Raw genomic sequence first — 19,673 nt, 5'->3', positions numbered from 1 at the left:
GTAAAATTTTAGTCCTGGTATCTATGATGAGTTAATGGTGAAGGCTATGGATTTTAAAAAAAAAAATTAAAAAAGGTCTACAATTAAACCAACAAAAATGAACAAAAAGGTTAAAAATTCGGCTCATTTGAATGTATAAATGGAAATGTGAAAGATAGTTACTATGTGCATCCCTTTTGCCAGGCCCCTGATATACTATAATTTATAATTGCGTGATTTTGAAGTGTCGATATCTAGTGATACACACAACAACATTTAGATACCATGTGTCTATGTCTACGCTGTTATGAAATCCATTCTAAACTATAAAAAATTCAATATACATTGTGTTTACATACATTACTAGAAGTCGATCCCTTTTCCCCACATTACATGCATACAGCCAAATTCATAATTGATGACAACCCCATAATAAACGAGTGCAATGGTAAAGGCTTTGGATTTTCAATAACATTTCAATAGATCTAGAATTGAACCAACAAAAAGGAACAAAATGGTTAGAATATTGGCTAATGTGCATCTGTATAAATGGAAATGTGAAAAATAATAATGTGCATCCCTTTTGCCGTGATTTTTTTGTTGTCGATATCCAGTGATACACAGGACAACATTTAAATATCATGTGTCCATATCTACACTGTAATGAAATCCATTCTAAACTATCAGAAATTCAATATGCATTGTGTTTACATACATTACTAAAAGTCGATCCCTTTTCCCCACATTACATGCATACATCCAAATTCATAATTGATGACAACTCCATAATACCTTAATGAAAAGATTATTAAACGTTTCAATTTTTAATAAAAAAAATAACACACAAAACTTCAATATCTCAAATATTTTACTATAATTTAATCTTACGCCTAAGCACAAAACCACAATATTTAATATTAATTTAAATCTTTATTTATAAAGAATATTTTTTCTTTGGTTAACCGCAACTGAAATAGCAAGTCATTAGACATTGACAAATACAAGCTGAGAATATCGAAAATCAGTCAAGGTATTTTTGGTATTCAAACAATTTGTTAAGATGTATTTAATTATAATAATTAGTGATGCAAAATTTTATGTATAGTTTTTTAATTGAATTTAAAGCTGCATTGACACTTCTATGTAAAGTAATAAGACAAATTTGTTATGAATTAACAATGAAGGCGTTATTACTTTTTCTAATATCTTTAGATGTTTATTCACTTGATGTTTTTCAGTATTTTCCATGATGTTTGAAGATTTGGTAAGCCTTGATTTCAGAAAAAGATACCCGGCACGGTAAATGAAAAGGTTGATTCTTCGGCAAGGGTTTATTCAAATGCAACAACGTCTGTAACGTTTATTTTGATTTGATGACGTCACACAATATCATGGCATCAATTAGAAATTTGCAATGAAGACGTACGTGCAAGCGCAATCGACGTATGACCTATTTTAAATGTATGATTTGACGTAGTTTTCAGCAAGTTTTATTAGAATGGAGATAACCTATTGTATTTTAAGGTCCGACGGCATCAATATTGATTTGATGGTAGCAAATACCCGTTTACAAGCTCCGCTAGCGCGTCGCCGGTAAACTTAATGTGCGACAATAAAATCACCAATTGATACCGTCTGATCTTAACATACAATTCAGCTGTCTCCTCATTCTTAAATAAATGTTTAGTTATGGTTGGAAAACATAGACTGAGTTGCGTGAAATTTTTGATGGATTGAATTTTCTCTGACCGCTTTATTTTTCATCCCTGGGTACATTGAGGTTTGACCTAGACTAATTTCTAACTGACAGTACAGTTTGTTCGGTGCAACATGTTTTACAACGAGTTGCCATTTTTTTGGGGTTGCTTATCTGGACTAGGTTCAAGAAAACTCGTCCTTAATAGAAATAGATGCATTTTTTTAATCATGATACTAGCAGGAATCTTCTCAGCGCAGTTTCAGCTTACATCGTATATCATTTTGTATTCGACGTCACGCGATCGGCATACACTTTAACTCTGAAGCCTTTTAGCCAATTGGACACTATCTAGGTATGCTAGATTCTTAAGTAGTTTAGTTTTCAAAATATGTTGATGACCTAAAAACATTGGCGCCAAAGGTTAAAAAAATGCGTAAATTTAGAATACAAATTAACAAAATCAAAACAAAAAAAAGATCTTCAATCGTAAAATAGAAAAACCTAGTTAATAAAAAATAATGACATCATGCTGAGAAAGAATCGTCATACAATAATTGTAAAAATTTAAACATGAAATATGCGTTATGCTGTTAATGATAAAATGCATTCAAAACATTATACTAGATATATGTATTATCTTTTTAGAAATTTGTTGAAATTTTAAAAAATGCACTTTTATTTCTGTTTGAGAAGTGTAATTGATGACAATTAGGATTTAATCAGAAGAACGATACAGTGAAACCTTCCAGGATCGAAATAGTTTTGCATCGCACCATGTGTGCTGATTTTTTTTTTTTTTTTTTTTTTTTTTTTTTTATGGTTTTTGCAAAAAATACTTGTTTGTCACAATAGATGTAAATCTATTTCATACAAGTGTATACTATAAGGGACAACAGACTGTCCACATGATTTTTCTCTTTCTTATTTTTAAAGTTCAAACTTATATGATAGTTAAGCACTGTGTTCATAACTCTTTTTCTGTTTTTATTTCTTTTTTTAAACAACATATGAAATTTCCATCAACCCTTGCACAGTAAAATGAATAAAAAAGTAAAATAGAAAAAATACCACGGAAAAATTCAAACGAAAAGTCATTTCCCAAATGGCACAAAGCTCAAATACATCAAACGAAAAAAGCAACTGCAATATTCCTGACTTGGTACAGGGATTTCCTTATGCACAAAATGTGTCTCTCATTTTATTTTCGCCAAATAAGGGTTTTAAATATAATTAGTTAATATCGTTTTTATCCATTCAAACTTAATTGGTCGAAAATTTTGAAGATTGTAATGGACAAATACGGTATTATCATAGGTCAAAATACCATTATGAATACTTGTAATGGCTGTTCCCCTTTTCCTCGTTCTGTTGTATGCACATTTCATTTCCATATTTACCGAGCTATTTTAATAAAAACAGGGTGAATATAAAATGATTTAATATTATATAGCAAGAATGTAAACAGTCAGGTTGTGGGCATCTTTCAATCATATGTTGTTCTAATTAGAATACGGACTTGTTTACAAGGCGAAATAAGGACGTCAGATAAGAATACATGTTATCACCTGTTATTAATGACCGTCTTAATTAACTGGACTATCGTTAATATCAACAATTTATCAAAAATGTTTCCTTCCGTAAAAGAACAAAATCTTACGCGCGGTCAATTTTTGTTCGTGCGGTCATCTTTTATTAAAACTACAAACTCACGAGTCGATCTTTGTTTCATCTACCTTTAAAGTTTACACAATGTCGTCTCCATTGATAAGATAGTATGATGTAGTTTCCTATCCTTATTTTTTTTTTTCGTTTTTCGTCAACAAAGGCAAGGTTATCTGTCAAAAAGAACTTATTAATGTTTTAGCAATGTTCCCACATACTCGACAAAAAGTCCGGTTATTAAAATCTTGTTTAGGAATTAATTTCTTCTTTCCATAATTTTATTGGGATAGTAGTAGCGTTGACCAAGTCATATTTTGTATGTCTACATGTTTATTATTTTTGTTTACCTTAATCGTTTAAAAAAACAAGCATTCAATTCTTTAATTACATTTTCAAGCAATTTAAGGTGGTACCCAACACTTTCAATAAAATTAATTTGGCTCGTTTAATTGTCATACAATTTTGTCAAAGTATTTACTTTGACCCTTTAACAAAAATATAAAAATTTCAAAAATTTTGAACCAACCGTTTGGTCAGAAAAATTACACTGGTTATATAGCAGTTTGACGAACCCCAATTTTAATCATTGAGAAGCTTCATATTCCTTCTACAACACAACGTAATTAAAACGTTTAGCTGACTTTACTGAGTTATCTCCCTGTAGTGTTAGGTACCACCTTAAATCGAACATTTATCCATATGACCATTGTTAAATCTTTGTTATGTCTTATTCAAACATGCGCAATTGTTCAGAAACTAAACAAACGGACGAGACACAAGAATTACAACTTATCAATGTCTTCTTAAGTTGTCATACAGAGCATCAGCAGTCATCCATTTTGCATTTTTGGGAGTTGTTTTCTTAAATATTAATTTTGTTCTTCACATTTTTCCTCCCAAGTTTTTTGCTTGGGAGTTATATACATGTATATTAAAAAAATTCGTCTCTATAGTAATATTTATTAAGGAGTTTCAATCTACTCTGTGAATCTTTTATGTACAAATGTATGTGTTATTTGAGATCCCTCCTTGGTTTTGGTAGGATTCGTGTTGCTTAGTCTTTAGTTTTCTATGTTATGTCTTGTGTACTATTATTTGTCTGTTTGTCTTCTTTTCTTAGCCATGGCGTTGTCAGTTTATTTTAAATCTATGAGTTTGATTGTCTCTCTGGTATCTTTCGCCCCTCTTTTATTTGATCCATCATACTTAATGTTTCAAATTCAAAGTAATAACTATGACGCCTTGTTTATAACAATCAGTAGTACTAAATCAAGCGTCTCCGTGAAGGGTAATATTGTGCATTGGCCATGAGATTGGCCATGAGACCTGGTAAACTATGTCGTGCTTGTTAAACAATTGTGATCTTGAATATGTACATGAAGGATAACAATGCATCATTTTTTATGAGTGTAGTAAGACTTGAAGTTCAATAACTACTTTTTTGGATATTTCATGTGAAATAACTTTGCTCCCAGCTCACATGACAATGTGTGTAGTAGTGTGTTCTTGATCTTATTCACATGTGAACATATACAATTTTGTGTAATATATTTTTCCTTTCGTGCTTCATGAAAAATGGGATGGTCTTTTGCGTTCGTTTTGTTCAAAATGTGCAACAAAACAAAACACCAACGGCCATCTTTATAAGACAGGGCTGTGAATAAATCAAATTAAGGTCATCACTCAAAAAAATTTACGGTCGCCATCATGAGCTGATTGGCAGATGTGTCAGAAATCATATCAGATATTCTTCCTCAGTCATAATAACTTTCCATCATTACCGCACTGAACAAAGAAATAACACGACGGATGCCGTATACGGTGCAGGAAATGCTTACCCTTCCGGAGCACCTGATTTTACTTCCGGTTTTTAGAGGAGTTCGTGTTGTTTCTTATTTCTTATTTATAACTGTTGATGTAAATTTCCTTTGGTTTTGTGAGTCTTTATTTACTCCTTGGTTTTGGTTGTTATTGTCTTAATAACAAAACATTAATCGAAAAACAAATATGACAAAACAACTAATGTTAAATATTGAAATACAGGCTCCTAAATTGGACAATGCTCACACGGAGTCATTTTTTTCGTGAGCACTCAACTATCTTCCTAACGTCGGACAATGTGGTAACATTATAATATATGAACAAACTATAAAAATCAGTGCAGCATGGATTGACCCACTATATCGACATGAAGCAAATTAAAAAAAAAACAGAAGTAGAAAAGAAAAAACGCAGATCTAAGAGACTCGGTACTTGCTGTAACTGAAATCTTGTTCAACAACAGCTGATAAATAAACCATTCACTCCCAGATTATATATTTACTAAATCAAACTGATTACACAGAGCTTCGTTCCAAAATATATGACTTCAGGCGATCTAAGTGACAAAAATAAAATACTGCATAATGGCTTGATTCCATGGTTTTTATCCCCATAATAATATAATCATAAGAAACGCAATACCGATTTATATATTCTAAATGGTACGCTTATACCAAACACATTTACACAAATATAAAAGTACATAAAGAAAAAATTTATTTTTTAATTTCATTCAATTGACATATTAAATTAATTGCATTCAATTGACATTTTGCCATAACTCTATATATCTATAGCATGTGACACAAAATCAAAATAAAACAATATCATTAATATCATTAATATACTTAAGGAAATTTAAAATATTTTAAGAGTCATCTGTCCTGCGATCTTAAGACTGTTGTAAAAAAAAATATTCTCATTTATAAAAAAAAAAATAAGACTTTTCTTTTGTTACTGTAACTACACTACAGCGTGGGTGGATTTTGCTTTGTCCACCGGCCCACCATGGTAGTGGGCACCGGGTGGGCAAAATTTCTATCTTGTCCACTCTGTCCACCTGTAGGAGTGGGCATTCAATTTCTTTTGTATCATCTAAAGACTTGCAAGTACAATCACTTGAAAAAAGCAGATAAGCATTTTCAATCAATAGTTTTACAAAAAAGAGATTATAGCTAGAGTGGGCACGGGTGGACTACCCACATTGGGCAGGTGGAAAAAGCAAAATCCACACGGGCTGTTGTGTATAACACTTTAGAAAGAAGTACATTTCATCTTCGATAATTTTACAGTTTTTGTAAAATCTCTCTTTTTAACAACATTTAAAGTGAAGTATATGACCCTATGTCAAAAGTTCGGGTTTACGATAACAACCTTGATAACACGCAAGTTCTTATTATGACTTATTACTGGTGGCGCCTTTCATAATCCAAATTACCAAAAAAACAGGCTAAAATAAAAAGGTCATATTATCAACTTCACATGGTTCTTAAATAAACAAAAATCAGCAAATACAAAAGCAAGTGTAATACAAAGATTGAAAAAACCAACCAGAACAAACGAAACACACAGAGTGCATATTATCAATGAAAAGGTATTAATGAAGACTTTAAGATAAACAAAGAATGTCGGTTAGTAGTGTTGATAAAAGTGTACCACAGGAAAAACAATTTAAATGATGATCCGCCGTTCATGTCTGTCATATTGTTTCTGTTTTTTTTTTTATTTATATTTTTACAAATGAAGACCGTTAGTTTTCTTGTCTCAATAAAATTGTTCCACATTTTTTACGTCGGAGCGTTTTAGAGATGATCAGGTATGTTTGGTTTTTTTCATTGTTGACGACTATTTGGTGATTTGTATTTGCATGTATCCGCTATTTGAACTCTGACGGATGGTTGTCTCATTGGCAATCTTATAACAGTTACTACATTTTGTCATTCGTAGCATATTTTTAGGGAAAAACTGCATAATAGATATAAATTACTATATGGTTTTTTTTATATAGACCATTGAAAAGTATTTACTAACTTTAAAGGTTTTAGCTTTGCCGAAGAGTCTCTATCCTTATTCAAAATCTTTTTAAAAACATTTTCAATATTATTTTTCATTTGATATTTTCACAAATGGTACTCTCAGCTGTAAATATTTTATAAATGACTTTGACTTTCCAGATTATTTATCCAATTCATCTAGCCAACTATTTTTAAATATACCTAGAATTGATTGTCTAATGTATGCAGATGACTTAGTTTTATTATAATATTCTCATATAAGCCTCCAAAACAAGACCCAGAAGATTACAAAAAATCTCTGATGATTGGTAAATGTAAATATAAATAAAACAGAAATTATATAATAAATTATAATATTTAATAAATCTGGGAAATTATTACGTGACGCATTCACACTTAATTTGACAACCCTGGAATGTGTGAAATCAAATAAATACTTGGCCATCATAGTCTCCTCTTCTTGTTCTTCCACTGGAGCACAACATAAACTTTAGAACAGGGCAAATAAGGCCCTATGGAAACTTAAAAAAGATTTACTTTCACTACAACCATCAATTTCAACTTCAAGTCATGTATTTCACCATATTATGAAACCCATTTTGTTATGTTGCTCTGAAATATAAGTGATATTAACATAAAGGTTAAATCAGATGTTTTATGCAACTTTGTTAAATTAGCAAATGTTTTCCCTGGACCAGCCACCATTTTTTGAAATTTACTCTAGGGGTTTAAAAGAACAGCTCAAATTTTGCTGTTATGTGCGAACTAGGACGCTACGCTTTAGTTATGGATATATTCAAAAATATAATTAAATATTTAGTTCGATTAGAAAAGTAGAAAAGTGAAAAATACTTATGTAGAAAATAAAATGTTACACTATCGAGGAATCTTATTATCACTTGGTACATATATTTTCTACTTGTGTCAAACATTGTAAAATATTGATATTTCAAACTTTAAACAGATACAAGCCACACACTTTAAACAGTAACTCAAAAAATACTTTTCTAAATTTTACAAAAAAAAAAAGTGGGCAGATACAAGACAAAAGTTGATCATGGAAAGTTGTAAACTACGTACATATTTTAAAGTTTTAAAAATGTTCATTGAAAAGGAGAAATATCTGGATTTTATTCAAAAATTCAATAGAAAAAAATATACAAAGTTTAGAATAAATAATCACAAATTAATAGTTCAAACTAGGCAATATATTAAACCAAGTGTGCCTTATAAAGAAACAATATGTGACAGGTGTTCTTCTGATGATGTTGACATTTGTTGTGATAACATATGAAAATTATATGTACCAATTTTCATGAAAAAATCAACAACTTTTGTTTTAAATTTCATAAATATAAAACAAAAATTACGGGTTTTTTTCAACATTTATGAACATTTGAAACATAAAAGTTATTCAAAAAAATAAAATGTACAAATTTATGGAACGTTTATATAAAACAGAATTTACAAATAATTTAACAAAATATATGGAAAAACTCGTTCACAAATCCGGATTTAAGCAAATATCTGAAATTTTGACCTCTACTTATTCAAATAGTAGCACATGAAGGTATGTTTTTATTACATATTTGAATAAATCAGATAACAAATAAACTATATGCAAATTTTCATTAAAATTTCTATAAAGAATCAAAACTGTTTCGTATGCCCTTAACACGAAATGCGCGTCTGGCGTATCAAAGCCTGGTACCTTTGGTAACTATTGTCAACTCCTCGTGTCATTTGCTCTCTTAAAGTGAGTTGTCTCATATGCAATCATCCCAAATCTTCTTTTAAAATATTATGCGAATTTATTTGTTTACAAGACCCTGATCAACTGTTTTTGACGATCTTTTTTTTTCAAACGACCATGCATGAATCATTGGCAAACAAAATAAGTGCTTACTTATTTTTCACCTCAATTTTAAAACCATAGCATTTTGTAGGAAATATAGAATTGGTGTCTGCTCTACGACAAATCAGAACTATTTCCTGCGTATTCAGGACGAACCTTGCGACATGTGAGACTATATATTTATTCTATTTAGGTTTTATGCCCCATTTATTGGCATTTGTTTTCTGGAATGTGCGTGTGTTCGTTCGTTCGTACGTCCGTTCGTTCGTATGTCCTGCTCCAGATTAACGTTTTTTGGTCAAGGAAGATTTTGATGAAGTTGAACTCTAATCAACTTAAACTTAGTACAAATGTTTCCTATGATGTGATCTTTCTAATTCGAATGCCAAATTTAAGTTTTTCCCCATTTTCACGGTCCACTCAACATAGAAAATGATAGTGCTAATTGGGCTTTAGTGTATTATGGACATATTCTTGTTTGATGATATTTTGTTTAAATAGTTCAACTGGTCAGAGTAAAGTGGTCGTCAATATTTCTAACTATCTGGAAGGTAATGATTCCTAATTGTATTCCTTAAACATTTTATTAGTAAAATCGATTCATGTCAACTTCAAATCATATCCAAATCAAATGATTAGGGTTAAAGGAACAGGTCTAACGTTGAATGTATAACCTTCAACACATGGTCATTATAAAGTATTGATACCAAGGTTGTTTTCTCAATTCTTTCGGTGATGACCTAATGGATAATACCAATTGACTTCTGAAATAATTCAATACTTTAGGAAGGTTTCAGTTATTTCAGAATAAACGCTATCGTGTGTCAGTCTAATCATGAAAATTCATTTTAACTGTTTTAAGGTTTGATTTTTTTTTACCGTAGCCAAGTCATGACAATCAGACGAAACATGTTCTATGCCAATTGACACTGTGCATCATGTCAACAACAAATATAAAACTAAAACATAGTAAAAGCATTCGAAAATTAATTACAACAAACTGAAAATATTATAACAAAAATCAAATCTCTGTCGTTTTTATTTCCCGCGTCACACTGTCCCGATTTTTATTTACGATGGACACCCGAATGCGAAAATTGTAAGTTCGTTCGAAGTTAGTCTCGATCTCGTTAAAATACCAAAAAGTGACCGAAGCAAGTACGATTAATAAAGAAGTCTATACGATGGTGCCGAAATTATATACGATATCAAAAGATGGGCATACGAAGGTTAGCCGAAGACGGGTATTTTAGCTTCATATCTCAGCCGAAGCCTACACGATGGATAACGAAGGCTACACGATGGATTACGAAGGCTACACGATGGATTACGATGATGGCGCGATGGCCATACGATGTCTAAAAGACGTCGTGTACAGCTTACGATGCATTTAAAGTATATGCCGAAGGCATCACGCGTTTTAAATTGTGAATGGTGTTACTCGTTAAGAATATCTTAAGCGCTATTGACTTTAAAGTTTAAAGGTCAAGGTCACAGTGGCAGTTGTAATACAAGGCAATATCACCCTTGTGGACACTCTAAAACCAATATGCTTCAAAAGATTTTAACAACATTTCGTATAGTGTTACTCCTTGTAATGATATGACATTTTTTACGTTCAAGGCCAAAGGTCAAGGTCATTCATATGGACTTGTTTTTTTCTCCTTGAAATAGCATAATACACAGGAAATTGGTTGCTCATTTTTTTACCAGCTGGTTCTAAAGACAATATTAAAGGTATTTCCAGTTACTGAATGTTTTGGTTGATTTCTAAAAAAAATAGTTTATGTATTAAATATGCATATTCAATTTACCATTTTCTGCATGTGTCATATACAAATAGAGTGTCCATATTTGTCCCCAATATGTTACATACGAGGGGATGCCAGTCTCGGCTTGCCTTGTTTGAACTGTAAAATGTGTGCACTAGTCTGAATAATCACCCATAATTATGCCCATGTTTACTGATCTATCTTAAAGGTAAGGTAATGGGTTCGTTGATCCCTTTTATTCAAAAAGAGCTCTTTCCAGGAGAATATCATAATAATATAGACTAAAGGAAGGATGTGCGGAAAGCAACAAATGCGGCAAAATATGACATATAGAAAACAAAATGGTTATGGAGTAAACGTTCGTGTGATAACAACTCAGCGATCAGACGATACATAAAATATCAGAATAATGAAGAAAAAGTTGGTTTCCCTATATACGTGTACCTGCAGTGTTGGTGTACGAGGCGCGTTTATGATTTCCATTATGTTACTTGATATGAAAAATTGACAAAAAAATAATATTTTACTTGTAAAAGTAAATCCTGAGCCTGTAATAGCTGCTCTTCTTGTTCATTTGAATTAATAAAAACAACGCTGTCGCCTTTCTTGTTCTCATAGAATCATATGATATGAGCTCCATGTTTTGTGAACGTCTTTCTTAACTGTCGTATTAGACTGACCAGTGCATATCGCGAGTGGCACTTTAAATGTATTTTAGCGCGAAAATTAACTTATATTTAGCTGGATTTATTGCCGTCGTAGTTCCATCTTGTCGCCTTCGTACTTTTATTCGATGACAACACGACGGAATTACGAGGTTTTCACGAAGTCGTGTTGCCATCGTAAGACCTTCGGGTAGCTTCGTGATTCATTCGTGTAGACATCGTAATGTCAAAACTGCCCGATGGAAACGATGGAAACACGAATGCAATACGATGTTCAAAGATGCATTCCCGGGGACATTACGATGGTGAAGATGGTGATACGAACTCAATACGAACCCTCGACATCGGACGCACCTTCGGGGATTTTTTAACATGTTAAAAAATTTAGAACCCTTCCCGAAGTTGTCCCCGAAGGCTAGAAAAAGTGGCCGATGGTTCTACGATGGCTAAAGATGATACTACGAATAGCTCGATCTGGATACGATCAGTCCCGATTTTGAAAATTTCCATAATCGTGTTGCCATCGGCATAAAAATCGGGACAGTGTGACGCGGGCATAAAGAAAATTCCACAAAAAAAAACCCAATCCGCCATCGTGTAAAGTTATGATAGACTTGTAAAGACTTTGGTAAGCATGCATACAAATGATAAATTTGTGGAAGCAGTTACCAGCCGCTTAGACACAAGGAACTGAACATATCATGTGTAACGGAACATGACAAACACAAAGTCGCCTCTGTGTTCATACCCACCCCCCACATACACCCGTGTAAGCCACAGCTATTAACTTACAAGACTAAAACAAATTAAAAGACAAGTATCCAACAAAGACGGGGGTTCCTAAGTTATTAATATGTCAACAACATTCCATATTCTGTCTTGTTCCAATACTATATAAAGAGTACTTTAAAACTGAGTGTTACGATGAACAATGGCGTTATATTATAAAACAAAACTGAATAACACATCTTTCAACAAATATTGCAGTCATTTGTAAAATCCTCAGGAAAAATCTATTGCAAATCTAGAATATAAAGAAAATAAACTTAATTTAAATAGTTCTGACTTTAACATGTTTAATTTTTAATATTATACTCATGTTCTTTAATCATGTTGTCAAAGGTCAGCAGTTACTTAATAGTATGTTTTTTTATGTTTTAGTAACGAAAAATCATCATCTAAAAATATAAAATATGGTTAGGCCTCTAGCTATGAATTCTTAGTAAACTAATTATTGGAATCCATGTTTTTACCTTAGAACGATCGGTGGAAAATAAATGAAGTTTGATTATGATTATCTCCCGTGAATCAAGTTTGACCTGTAACCTGATTTCTCTTTCAAAAAATTCACCTATAAAATTGGTCAAATAATTATTTCTAAATCTTATAACTATTTGCAGCGACTTGAAACAAAGGTAAGTACGGGTTTATAATGGGCTAAAGCATCTTTATCAGAAAAGGGAAGTTATAATATCTGTTAAGTAATAGATATATATCTTGTATACTTTGTTGACATTGTGACGAACACTTGATCATATAGATCTATCAATCTATTTAAAGAAGCAACAGATTTGGAAGGTAGATAAAATTTTGTAATCACATTATATTCTAAAATCAATGATTTTGACCTCAAATTCTATGTAAAATTTGTCCGTTTTTATTCTGTGTTATTTATTTAGATTGAGGTGCAATGATAACAGAAGTATATGCATAACAAAAGAACATTATCACATTTCATGGTAACATAACAGGAAGAAGTAAACACTTCAGTTTAACGTCAAGGAAACGATTGTAAAATTTCCGGTTGAACATGGTGCATCAATTCATAATTATACACGGACGAACAATAACATATAATTGTAAGTGTAATATGCTTACATATAAACCTAATAAGAATTAGGAAATACCTATATTGTAACATTAATACATGATCATATATGAGAAGTATGTAAAAAAGTATTTGTTTACTCATACAATGTACATTTGTATTATGTAGATTTTTCTGACGTCAGACACGCGACATTGTTTCTTTTAAAACTGTAACACGATGATGACTGCTGTACCCATATTTTGACTATTTTATTTATCATGTCTGTTTAATTCAAGCATCATTGTACATATTACGGAATTTGATGAGACTGTCGTACAAATGAGAGGTTTAGCGCTATAAAACCAGATTTTATCCACCATTTTCTACATTTGAAAATGCCTGTACTAAGTCAGAAATATGACAGTTGTTGTCCATTCATTTTTGATGTGTTTTGTCGTTTGATTTTGCGACGTGATTAGGTGATTAGGGACTTTCCTATTTGATTTCCTCTGAGTTCAGTATGCTTGTGATTTTCCTTTTTACATTCATGTGTTTTCAAGAAATAATGGTATCAAAGTGACACATTGAAACACAGATCTGGTCAATATACATACATGCTGTGAAGTATTCATTTGTCTTTCGTAAATTGATGCAAAAATACGAAAATTGTTTCGTATTTTCTGTAGCAAGTTCAAACAAGAGCTTCTTTATATTTGGTACCAGATTTTATATTCATAGACGAAACATTATTATTTCAATTATGTTGAATCTTTCCACATTGTTTAGAATATGTTTTTTTTTCTTTTTTGCGTGAAAGAGCACAAATCATGTAGACACTAACAAACACTCACAACTTTACACACTAAATACAAACATTCATGATATTTATTAGTTCGAATTTGAATTTATGTCCCATGTTCATGAATCGGCTTTATAGGCGATAGCTACGCAATGGATACTTATATAAAAACCAGTCTATAGGGCAACAAATATGTGACACGTGTTGTTTTCTTTTTCAGTGGAAATAATAGCACTTAGACTGTAAAGCCGCCAAGTTTGATTGCTGGCAAATCCGAATAGAAAGATCAAGATAGATATGAAAATCTACGAACTACATTAAAAATTTCAAAACCAGGAAACTTGCAACATAGCAGTGACAGACAATAACATTAAACCAATCATATAGATAACTTTGCAACTAAGAGACATTATCTCGGACTAAATCAGCGGTCAGTTGATAGTACAAAATTACAACAATAGGCTGGAGTCATGATAAAAGAGGTCGATCATCTTACAATTAATACAGAATTATTTCGTAAGTGGTCACAATGAGAAACCATTTAGATTAAAAGTAAATCGATGGACACTCTAGAAACTCTAGAAAGTTAATTTTGGAAAACACTAATGATAGAAAAATTATTACTAAAAACTAAGTTCAAATGAGCGACTTGGAGGCAAAAAGCTGCCAAAAGACTATTGATAACCCGATAGACTTGATTGAGGAACATACTCATTTGGTTAAATATTGGAACAGCGAAAAACATGTTGACGATTCTGTTGACCAGTCACACGACACAATCTTCTTTTATAATATAAATGAAAAGTCATCTACTGAAAATCAACAAGGAGCAAGTCGCGAGTCAATTGATGTCGCAAAGATTGAAACAAAGTCTAATGACAACGAAGTTCGTCAGAAGACCATAACATATACCAAATCTTTAATGGATATAAATACTAAAGCAGAAAAATCGCCAGACGAATTCCATGTTGTAAATCCATCATCAAAAAGTTCAAAGTTAGACGATTCCCCGATAATGCAAAGACCCCCGTCACACATTACTATCTATAAATTGACACAAACAAATACACCTTCAAAAGAAGTGAAACAATTTGATTTAGACAAAATAACTGAAGAGGTAGATACCCTATCAAGACAAAATTCAAGAAAAAAACTAAACGATTTTGGCTTTGATGATATTTCTGAAAATGGCATAGAAATAGGAAACTCTACATTTTACATAGATATTGAATCCACTTTAGAATCGATACAAAAGAAGGACGAAAGCGATTATTTACTTGAAACAAATAATGATGATAGGGTATACTACGATAAAGACCGATTCTCTTGTAGCAGTTCCGATGATGACACGGATTCGAATGTTTTACACTCATCTTTTCAATCGATGAAGCATGATGAGAGTGAGGCTGGTAGAAGTTGTATGGATTGTATTAAACCAGTACAAGTTAAAAACTGGAAGGAAATCAACCAAGGCGACCATATTATTCTTTCAAGGAGTTTTTATGACCATCATGCAATTGTTGTTAGAGTATTTCCATCGAAGGATGATAACAGCGATCAAGTTGGTTTGGAGTTAATTCACCATACAAACAGTGCTATGGGTGCGTTAAGGGATAGTATGCGTCGTAAAGGAAAGCTAGCTAAATTAAAACGTGCTACTGAAACTGTCAATTTAAAGACGGATATAGTTAGCATTTGTAAATATTGGGGAAGTATAAAGCCGAGATCCCCCGAAGAAGTAGTTAAACGGGCAATCGGAGCGTACCTTGCACGTGGTACTAAGGAAGAATTTGCTTATGATGTGTTTGATAATAATTGCGAACATTTTGTTTCTTGGTGTGTAACTGGGAAAAAACTCAGCATTCAGATAAGGAAAGCTGTGGTTGTTTTTAAAATATGTTTTCAGTTACAGAAAGGATTAAGTGGACTTAGTGACGAACTATTAAGGAACCAGGTTGAATATAAACATGGCATGCTTTGTAAAATGTGCTTCGAGAGAAATGAGAAAATGCTAAGTGTTACAAAAAAGAAAGTTTGGCTTAAGGACGACTTACAAAAAGGTGACATAATTTTGTATAGATATTTCAAACTTCAGCACTGTTCGGTGGTTCTCGACATAATCAAACGAAAAGAAAAACATATTAAGTGCGAAATTGCACACTATGCATTCAATGGACTTTTTAAAGAGAAAAAAATACAAAGTGATATTTTGAAAGTTCCATTTAATGGAACAGTTTCAGTATTTGATTATGCGAGCGATTTTACAACTTATGAACCAGAGGAAGTAGTTTGTAGAGCTAGGGAGCGAATAGGAGAGAAAATGTTTTCTTATTTTTCTAATGACTCCAGCCATTTTGCCCGCTGGTGTAAATTGAAATTGTTAAACTAGTGAAAATTGATATTTTTGTCCACTCTAGAATTTAAAACGAACTTGAGTAAGACTGGAATATTCGATTTCTGATTCTGTTCATTTATTTGACTGGTCTAATCTTAAGAAAAAAAAATAAAATTTAGATTGTTTGCTCTTTCCTACTAAACTTCTTTGAAAACATCCTATCCAAACAACTTTATGATACAAATCGTTTGAAATTTATATTTTAAAGAATTCATTCTGCTAGAATGTCGTTGATCGTGTCTAAAACGTGATAGAAAACATGAGAGAAAAATTTTGCCTTTAGAAACTTATCTATGACTATCTTTTGTGGCGTTAAATCCTGTCGTTGGACGGACAATACTTGGTTCTGTTGTGTCGTTTTTATACGCCCGTCTAAGATGAGACGTATTATGGTATACCGTGATCCGTCCGTCGTCCACACTTCGAACAATAACTAAAAAACGCTTCCACAAACTTTTATGAAACTTTGTTAAATTGTTTATATCCCTTTTTATTTTTATAAATTTCAGATTTTTCGTTTCCATGTTATTAAATTTTATCCTTAAAAAAGTGGGGATTTTCCAGTTTTCGGACAATAACTTAAAAATTCTTTCATCAACTTAAATGAAACTTTACTGAATTGTTTATATTTATTGACGTAAGCTCCCTTCTGAATTTTATAAATACTTCCATGAACTTTAATGAAACTTTGGTTTATATTTATTGATGTAAGCTCCCTTTCGATTTTTATGAATTTCAGATTTTTCTTTTCCATGTTATGAAGTTTTATCCTTAAAAAAGGGGGATTTTCCAGTTTTCGCACAATAACCCAAAAATGCTTTCATCAACTTAAATGAAACTTTGGTGAATTGTTTATATCTATTGACATATGTTCCTTTTCGATTTTTATAAATTTCAGATTTTACGTTTTCGTGTTATGAATCTTTATTCTTAAAAGGGGGGGATTTTCCAATTTTCGGACAATTACTCATAAACACTTTCACAAATTTTATGAAACTTTGGTGAATTGTTTATATCTGTTGACTTAAGCTACTTTCAAAAATTAAAAGAAATTTAACAACTATAGGTCACGGTATGGTCTTCAACAATGAGCAAAGCCCGCACAGTCAGTAATATAAGACCCTGAAATGACAAATGTAAAACAATTCAAATGAGAACACTAACAGTCTAATTAATGTACCCCAAAAAAAATCATTAAAGCATAAAGGCAAGCTTAAAGTTGTTTTACGTGTTCGTTTTTATCCTGTGGTCAGCATGTGGAAATGTACTATTGTGTTGTTGATTTGTGTATTTCTCTGACGTTAATGTTTTTGCATTTATTTGTTAAGTATTTCTGTCATTTTGAGTGTTATATTTAACATTGCCAGAAAAGAACGAGGTTTGGGTAGACATAAAACCAGGTTCAACCCACTATTTTATTCTTAAAATGATCTTTACCAAGTCAAAATGGAAGTTGTTTTCATATAGTTCGTTTCTGTGTGTGTTGCATTGTTGTTTGTTTTTGTTACACCTCAGTGTTTCTCTGTTTCGTTGTTTTCCTCTTATAGTTGATGTGTTTCGTCGGTTATATTTGTAACTCTGTTCTTTTCTGTCAATCGATTTATGACTTTCGAACAGCGGTATACCACTGTTGCATGCATTTTTATAGTTTGGTGTAACGTCCATTTTCATTGAAATAGTACATATTTTATTTTAGGGCCAGGTGAAGTCCGCCTTCGTGTGAGTAGTTTTCATACTGTCTTGAAGATTCACTGGTGGCCTCCGCCTTCTACTTGTTGGTCGGGGTGGTGTCTCTTTGATACTTTCCCCATTTCCATTTTTAACTTTGTTAATTCGCTAAAAAAAACTATTGTTACAGCCTGTGTTTTATTCCTCATTGTGACATTTTGACTTAGTGGAGATTTGCAAGATGGTTGGCCTATGCGCATCAAACATTTCCTTTTTTTAGATCTTTATTTTGTATATTTTTAACTGATTTGAATATTGGAAAACTAAAGTTACTGGTAATTATACTCCGACCAGATCTGGTTATGAAATTAACATGATATAGAGGTAACGAATCTACTTTTATCTTCTAAATTCTGCGTGTTCCATTTCATAAGAAAAAAACACCGGACCTTTTTTACAATAGAAGTCATAGGTTGGCATTATAAATAAGATTGTGATGCTTCCAATAAATAAATAATTGTAATTGCTTTGCGTGATATTATTGTGTAAGAGTTGAATGGGTACATTGTAAAGGTATTTTGTGATAAAATAAATAAATATATATTTGGAAAGCGTTATTTAATCGTTTATGATAGTGCAACTATTTTCAGTTATGAAATTTTAAGTACGAAACGATGGGGTACGTCTGCCGTGGTATTACTTAAGCGCCAAAACTTGTCAGGTATGACTTAAGCACAATTTAATATTAAAGATAAAAGAAAATATCCCCCCCCCAAAAAAAAATAAATATATTAAAGTCAAAGCATGGCAATGTAAATCTTCTTTGAATTTGAATAGAGTTATATGCGCGTGAACAGGTATAATTCAATTTTGAATTTAACTTTCGAGTTGACATCTTTAACAAGTGAATATGATCTTTTTTAGTCATTTAGCACATCTTCTTTTTTGTCATTTATACAAAGAAACAAAAACATCTATATGAAATTATACTCATAACAAACACACCCACATAAGTGAGAAAAAAGTCGGGTACTCCACAGCTGGAAATGATTGCGCTATCTCTCGTCTTCATTTCTGATTGTCAACAATAACAACTGTCTGATAGAAATAATCTTTCAATAATGATTTCACAATATTCTTGAAAGGGTAATACACATCTTATTTGATTAAATAAATAAGCAGCTTATTTACTTATGTTTTAATGTATATATACATATATATTTATTGCCTGACATTTTAAAGTGTGGCAGAGGTTATTTACTTCTTTTTATTTCAAAGATCAAAATATATTTGTTTAACCTCATTTAAGTATAACGATTTGTTTTTAATAGCGTAATTTCACTGAATTGTGTTCATTTTTTATTTTATCTTGATTAAAGATTTTTTAACGACTGCAAGAACCATGTGAAATATTTTTCAAAGTTATCATCACATATTTACATTTCTTTAAGAATAGCAATTAACTTATATAGATATAAGAAGATGTGGTATGAGAGCCAATGAGACAACTCCATCCAAGTAAAAATTAATAAA

General features: G+C 31.7%; 1 protein-coding gene across 2 annotated transcripts; it reads left to right on the top strand.

Moving 5' to 3' along the window:
• The first annotated feature begins 12,758 nt into the window (after positions 1 to 12,758).
• Positions 12,759 to 18,751, top strand: LOC139491725 (uncharacterized). 2 transcript variants are annotated; one of them, XM_071279555.1, is made up of 3 exons: positions 12,759 to 12,883; positions 13,148 to 13,327; positions 14,298 to 18,751. In XM_071279555.1, exon 3 carries the CDS (start codon positions 14,718 to 14,720, stop codon positions 16,464 to 16,466), a length of 1,749 nt encoding a protein of 582 aa, XP_071135656.1. In that variant the 5' UTR covers positions 12,759 to 12,883; positions 13,148 to 13,327; positions 14,298 to 14,717; the 3' UTR covers positions 16,467 to 18,751. The 2 variants fall into 2 exon arrangements, with proteins under 2 accessions (XP_071135656.1, XP_071135655.1); XM_071279554.1 differs by lacking the exon at positions 13,148 to 13,327 and having other exon boundaries at positions 12,772 to 12,883.
• Positions 18,752 to 19,673: the final 922 nt, after the last annotated feature.

The sequence above is a fragment of the Mytilus edulis genome, chromosome 10, assembly GCF_963676685.1.
Source record: "Mytilus edulis chromosome 10, xbMytEdul2.2, whole genome shotgun sequence".
In the NCBI taxonomy this organism is placed as follows: domain Eukaryota; kingdom Metazoa; phylum Mollusca; class Bivalvia; order Mytilida; family Mytilidae; genus Mytilus; species Mytilus edulis.
Note: the sequence above shows the minus strand (reverse complement) of the source record. Positions and strands in the feature narration are given on the sequence as shown.

Bases quoted from the DNA above. Each gene is read 5' to 3' on its own strand.
- LOC139491725 (XM_071279555.1), top strand. From the start codon at position 14,718: ATGAGCGACTTGGAGGCAAAAAGCTGCCAAAAGACTATTGATAACCCG.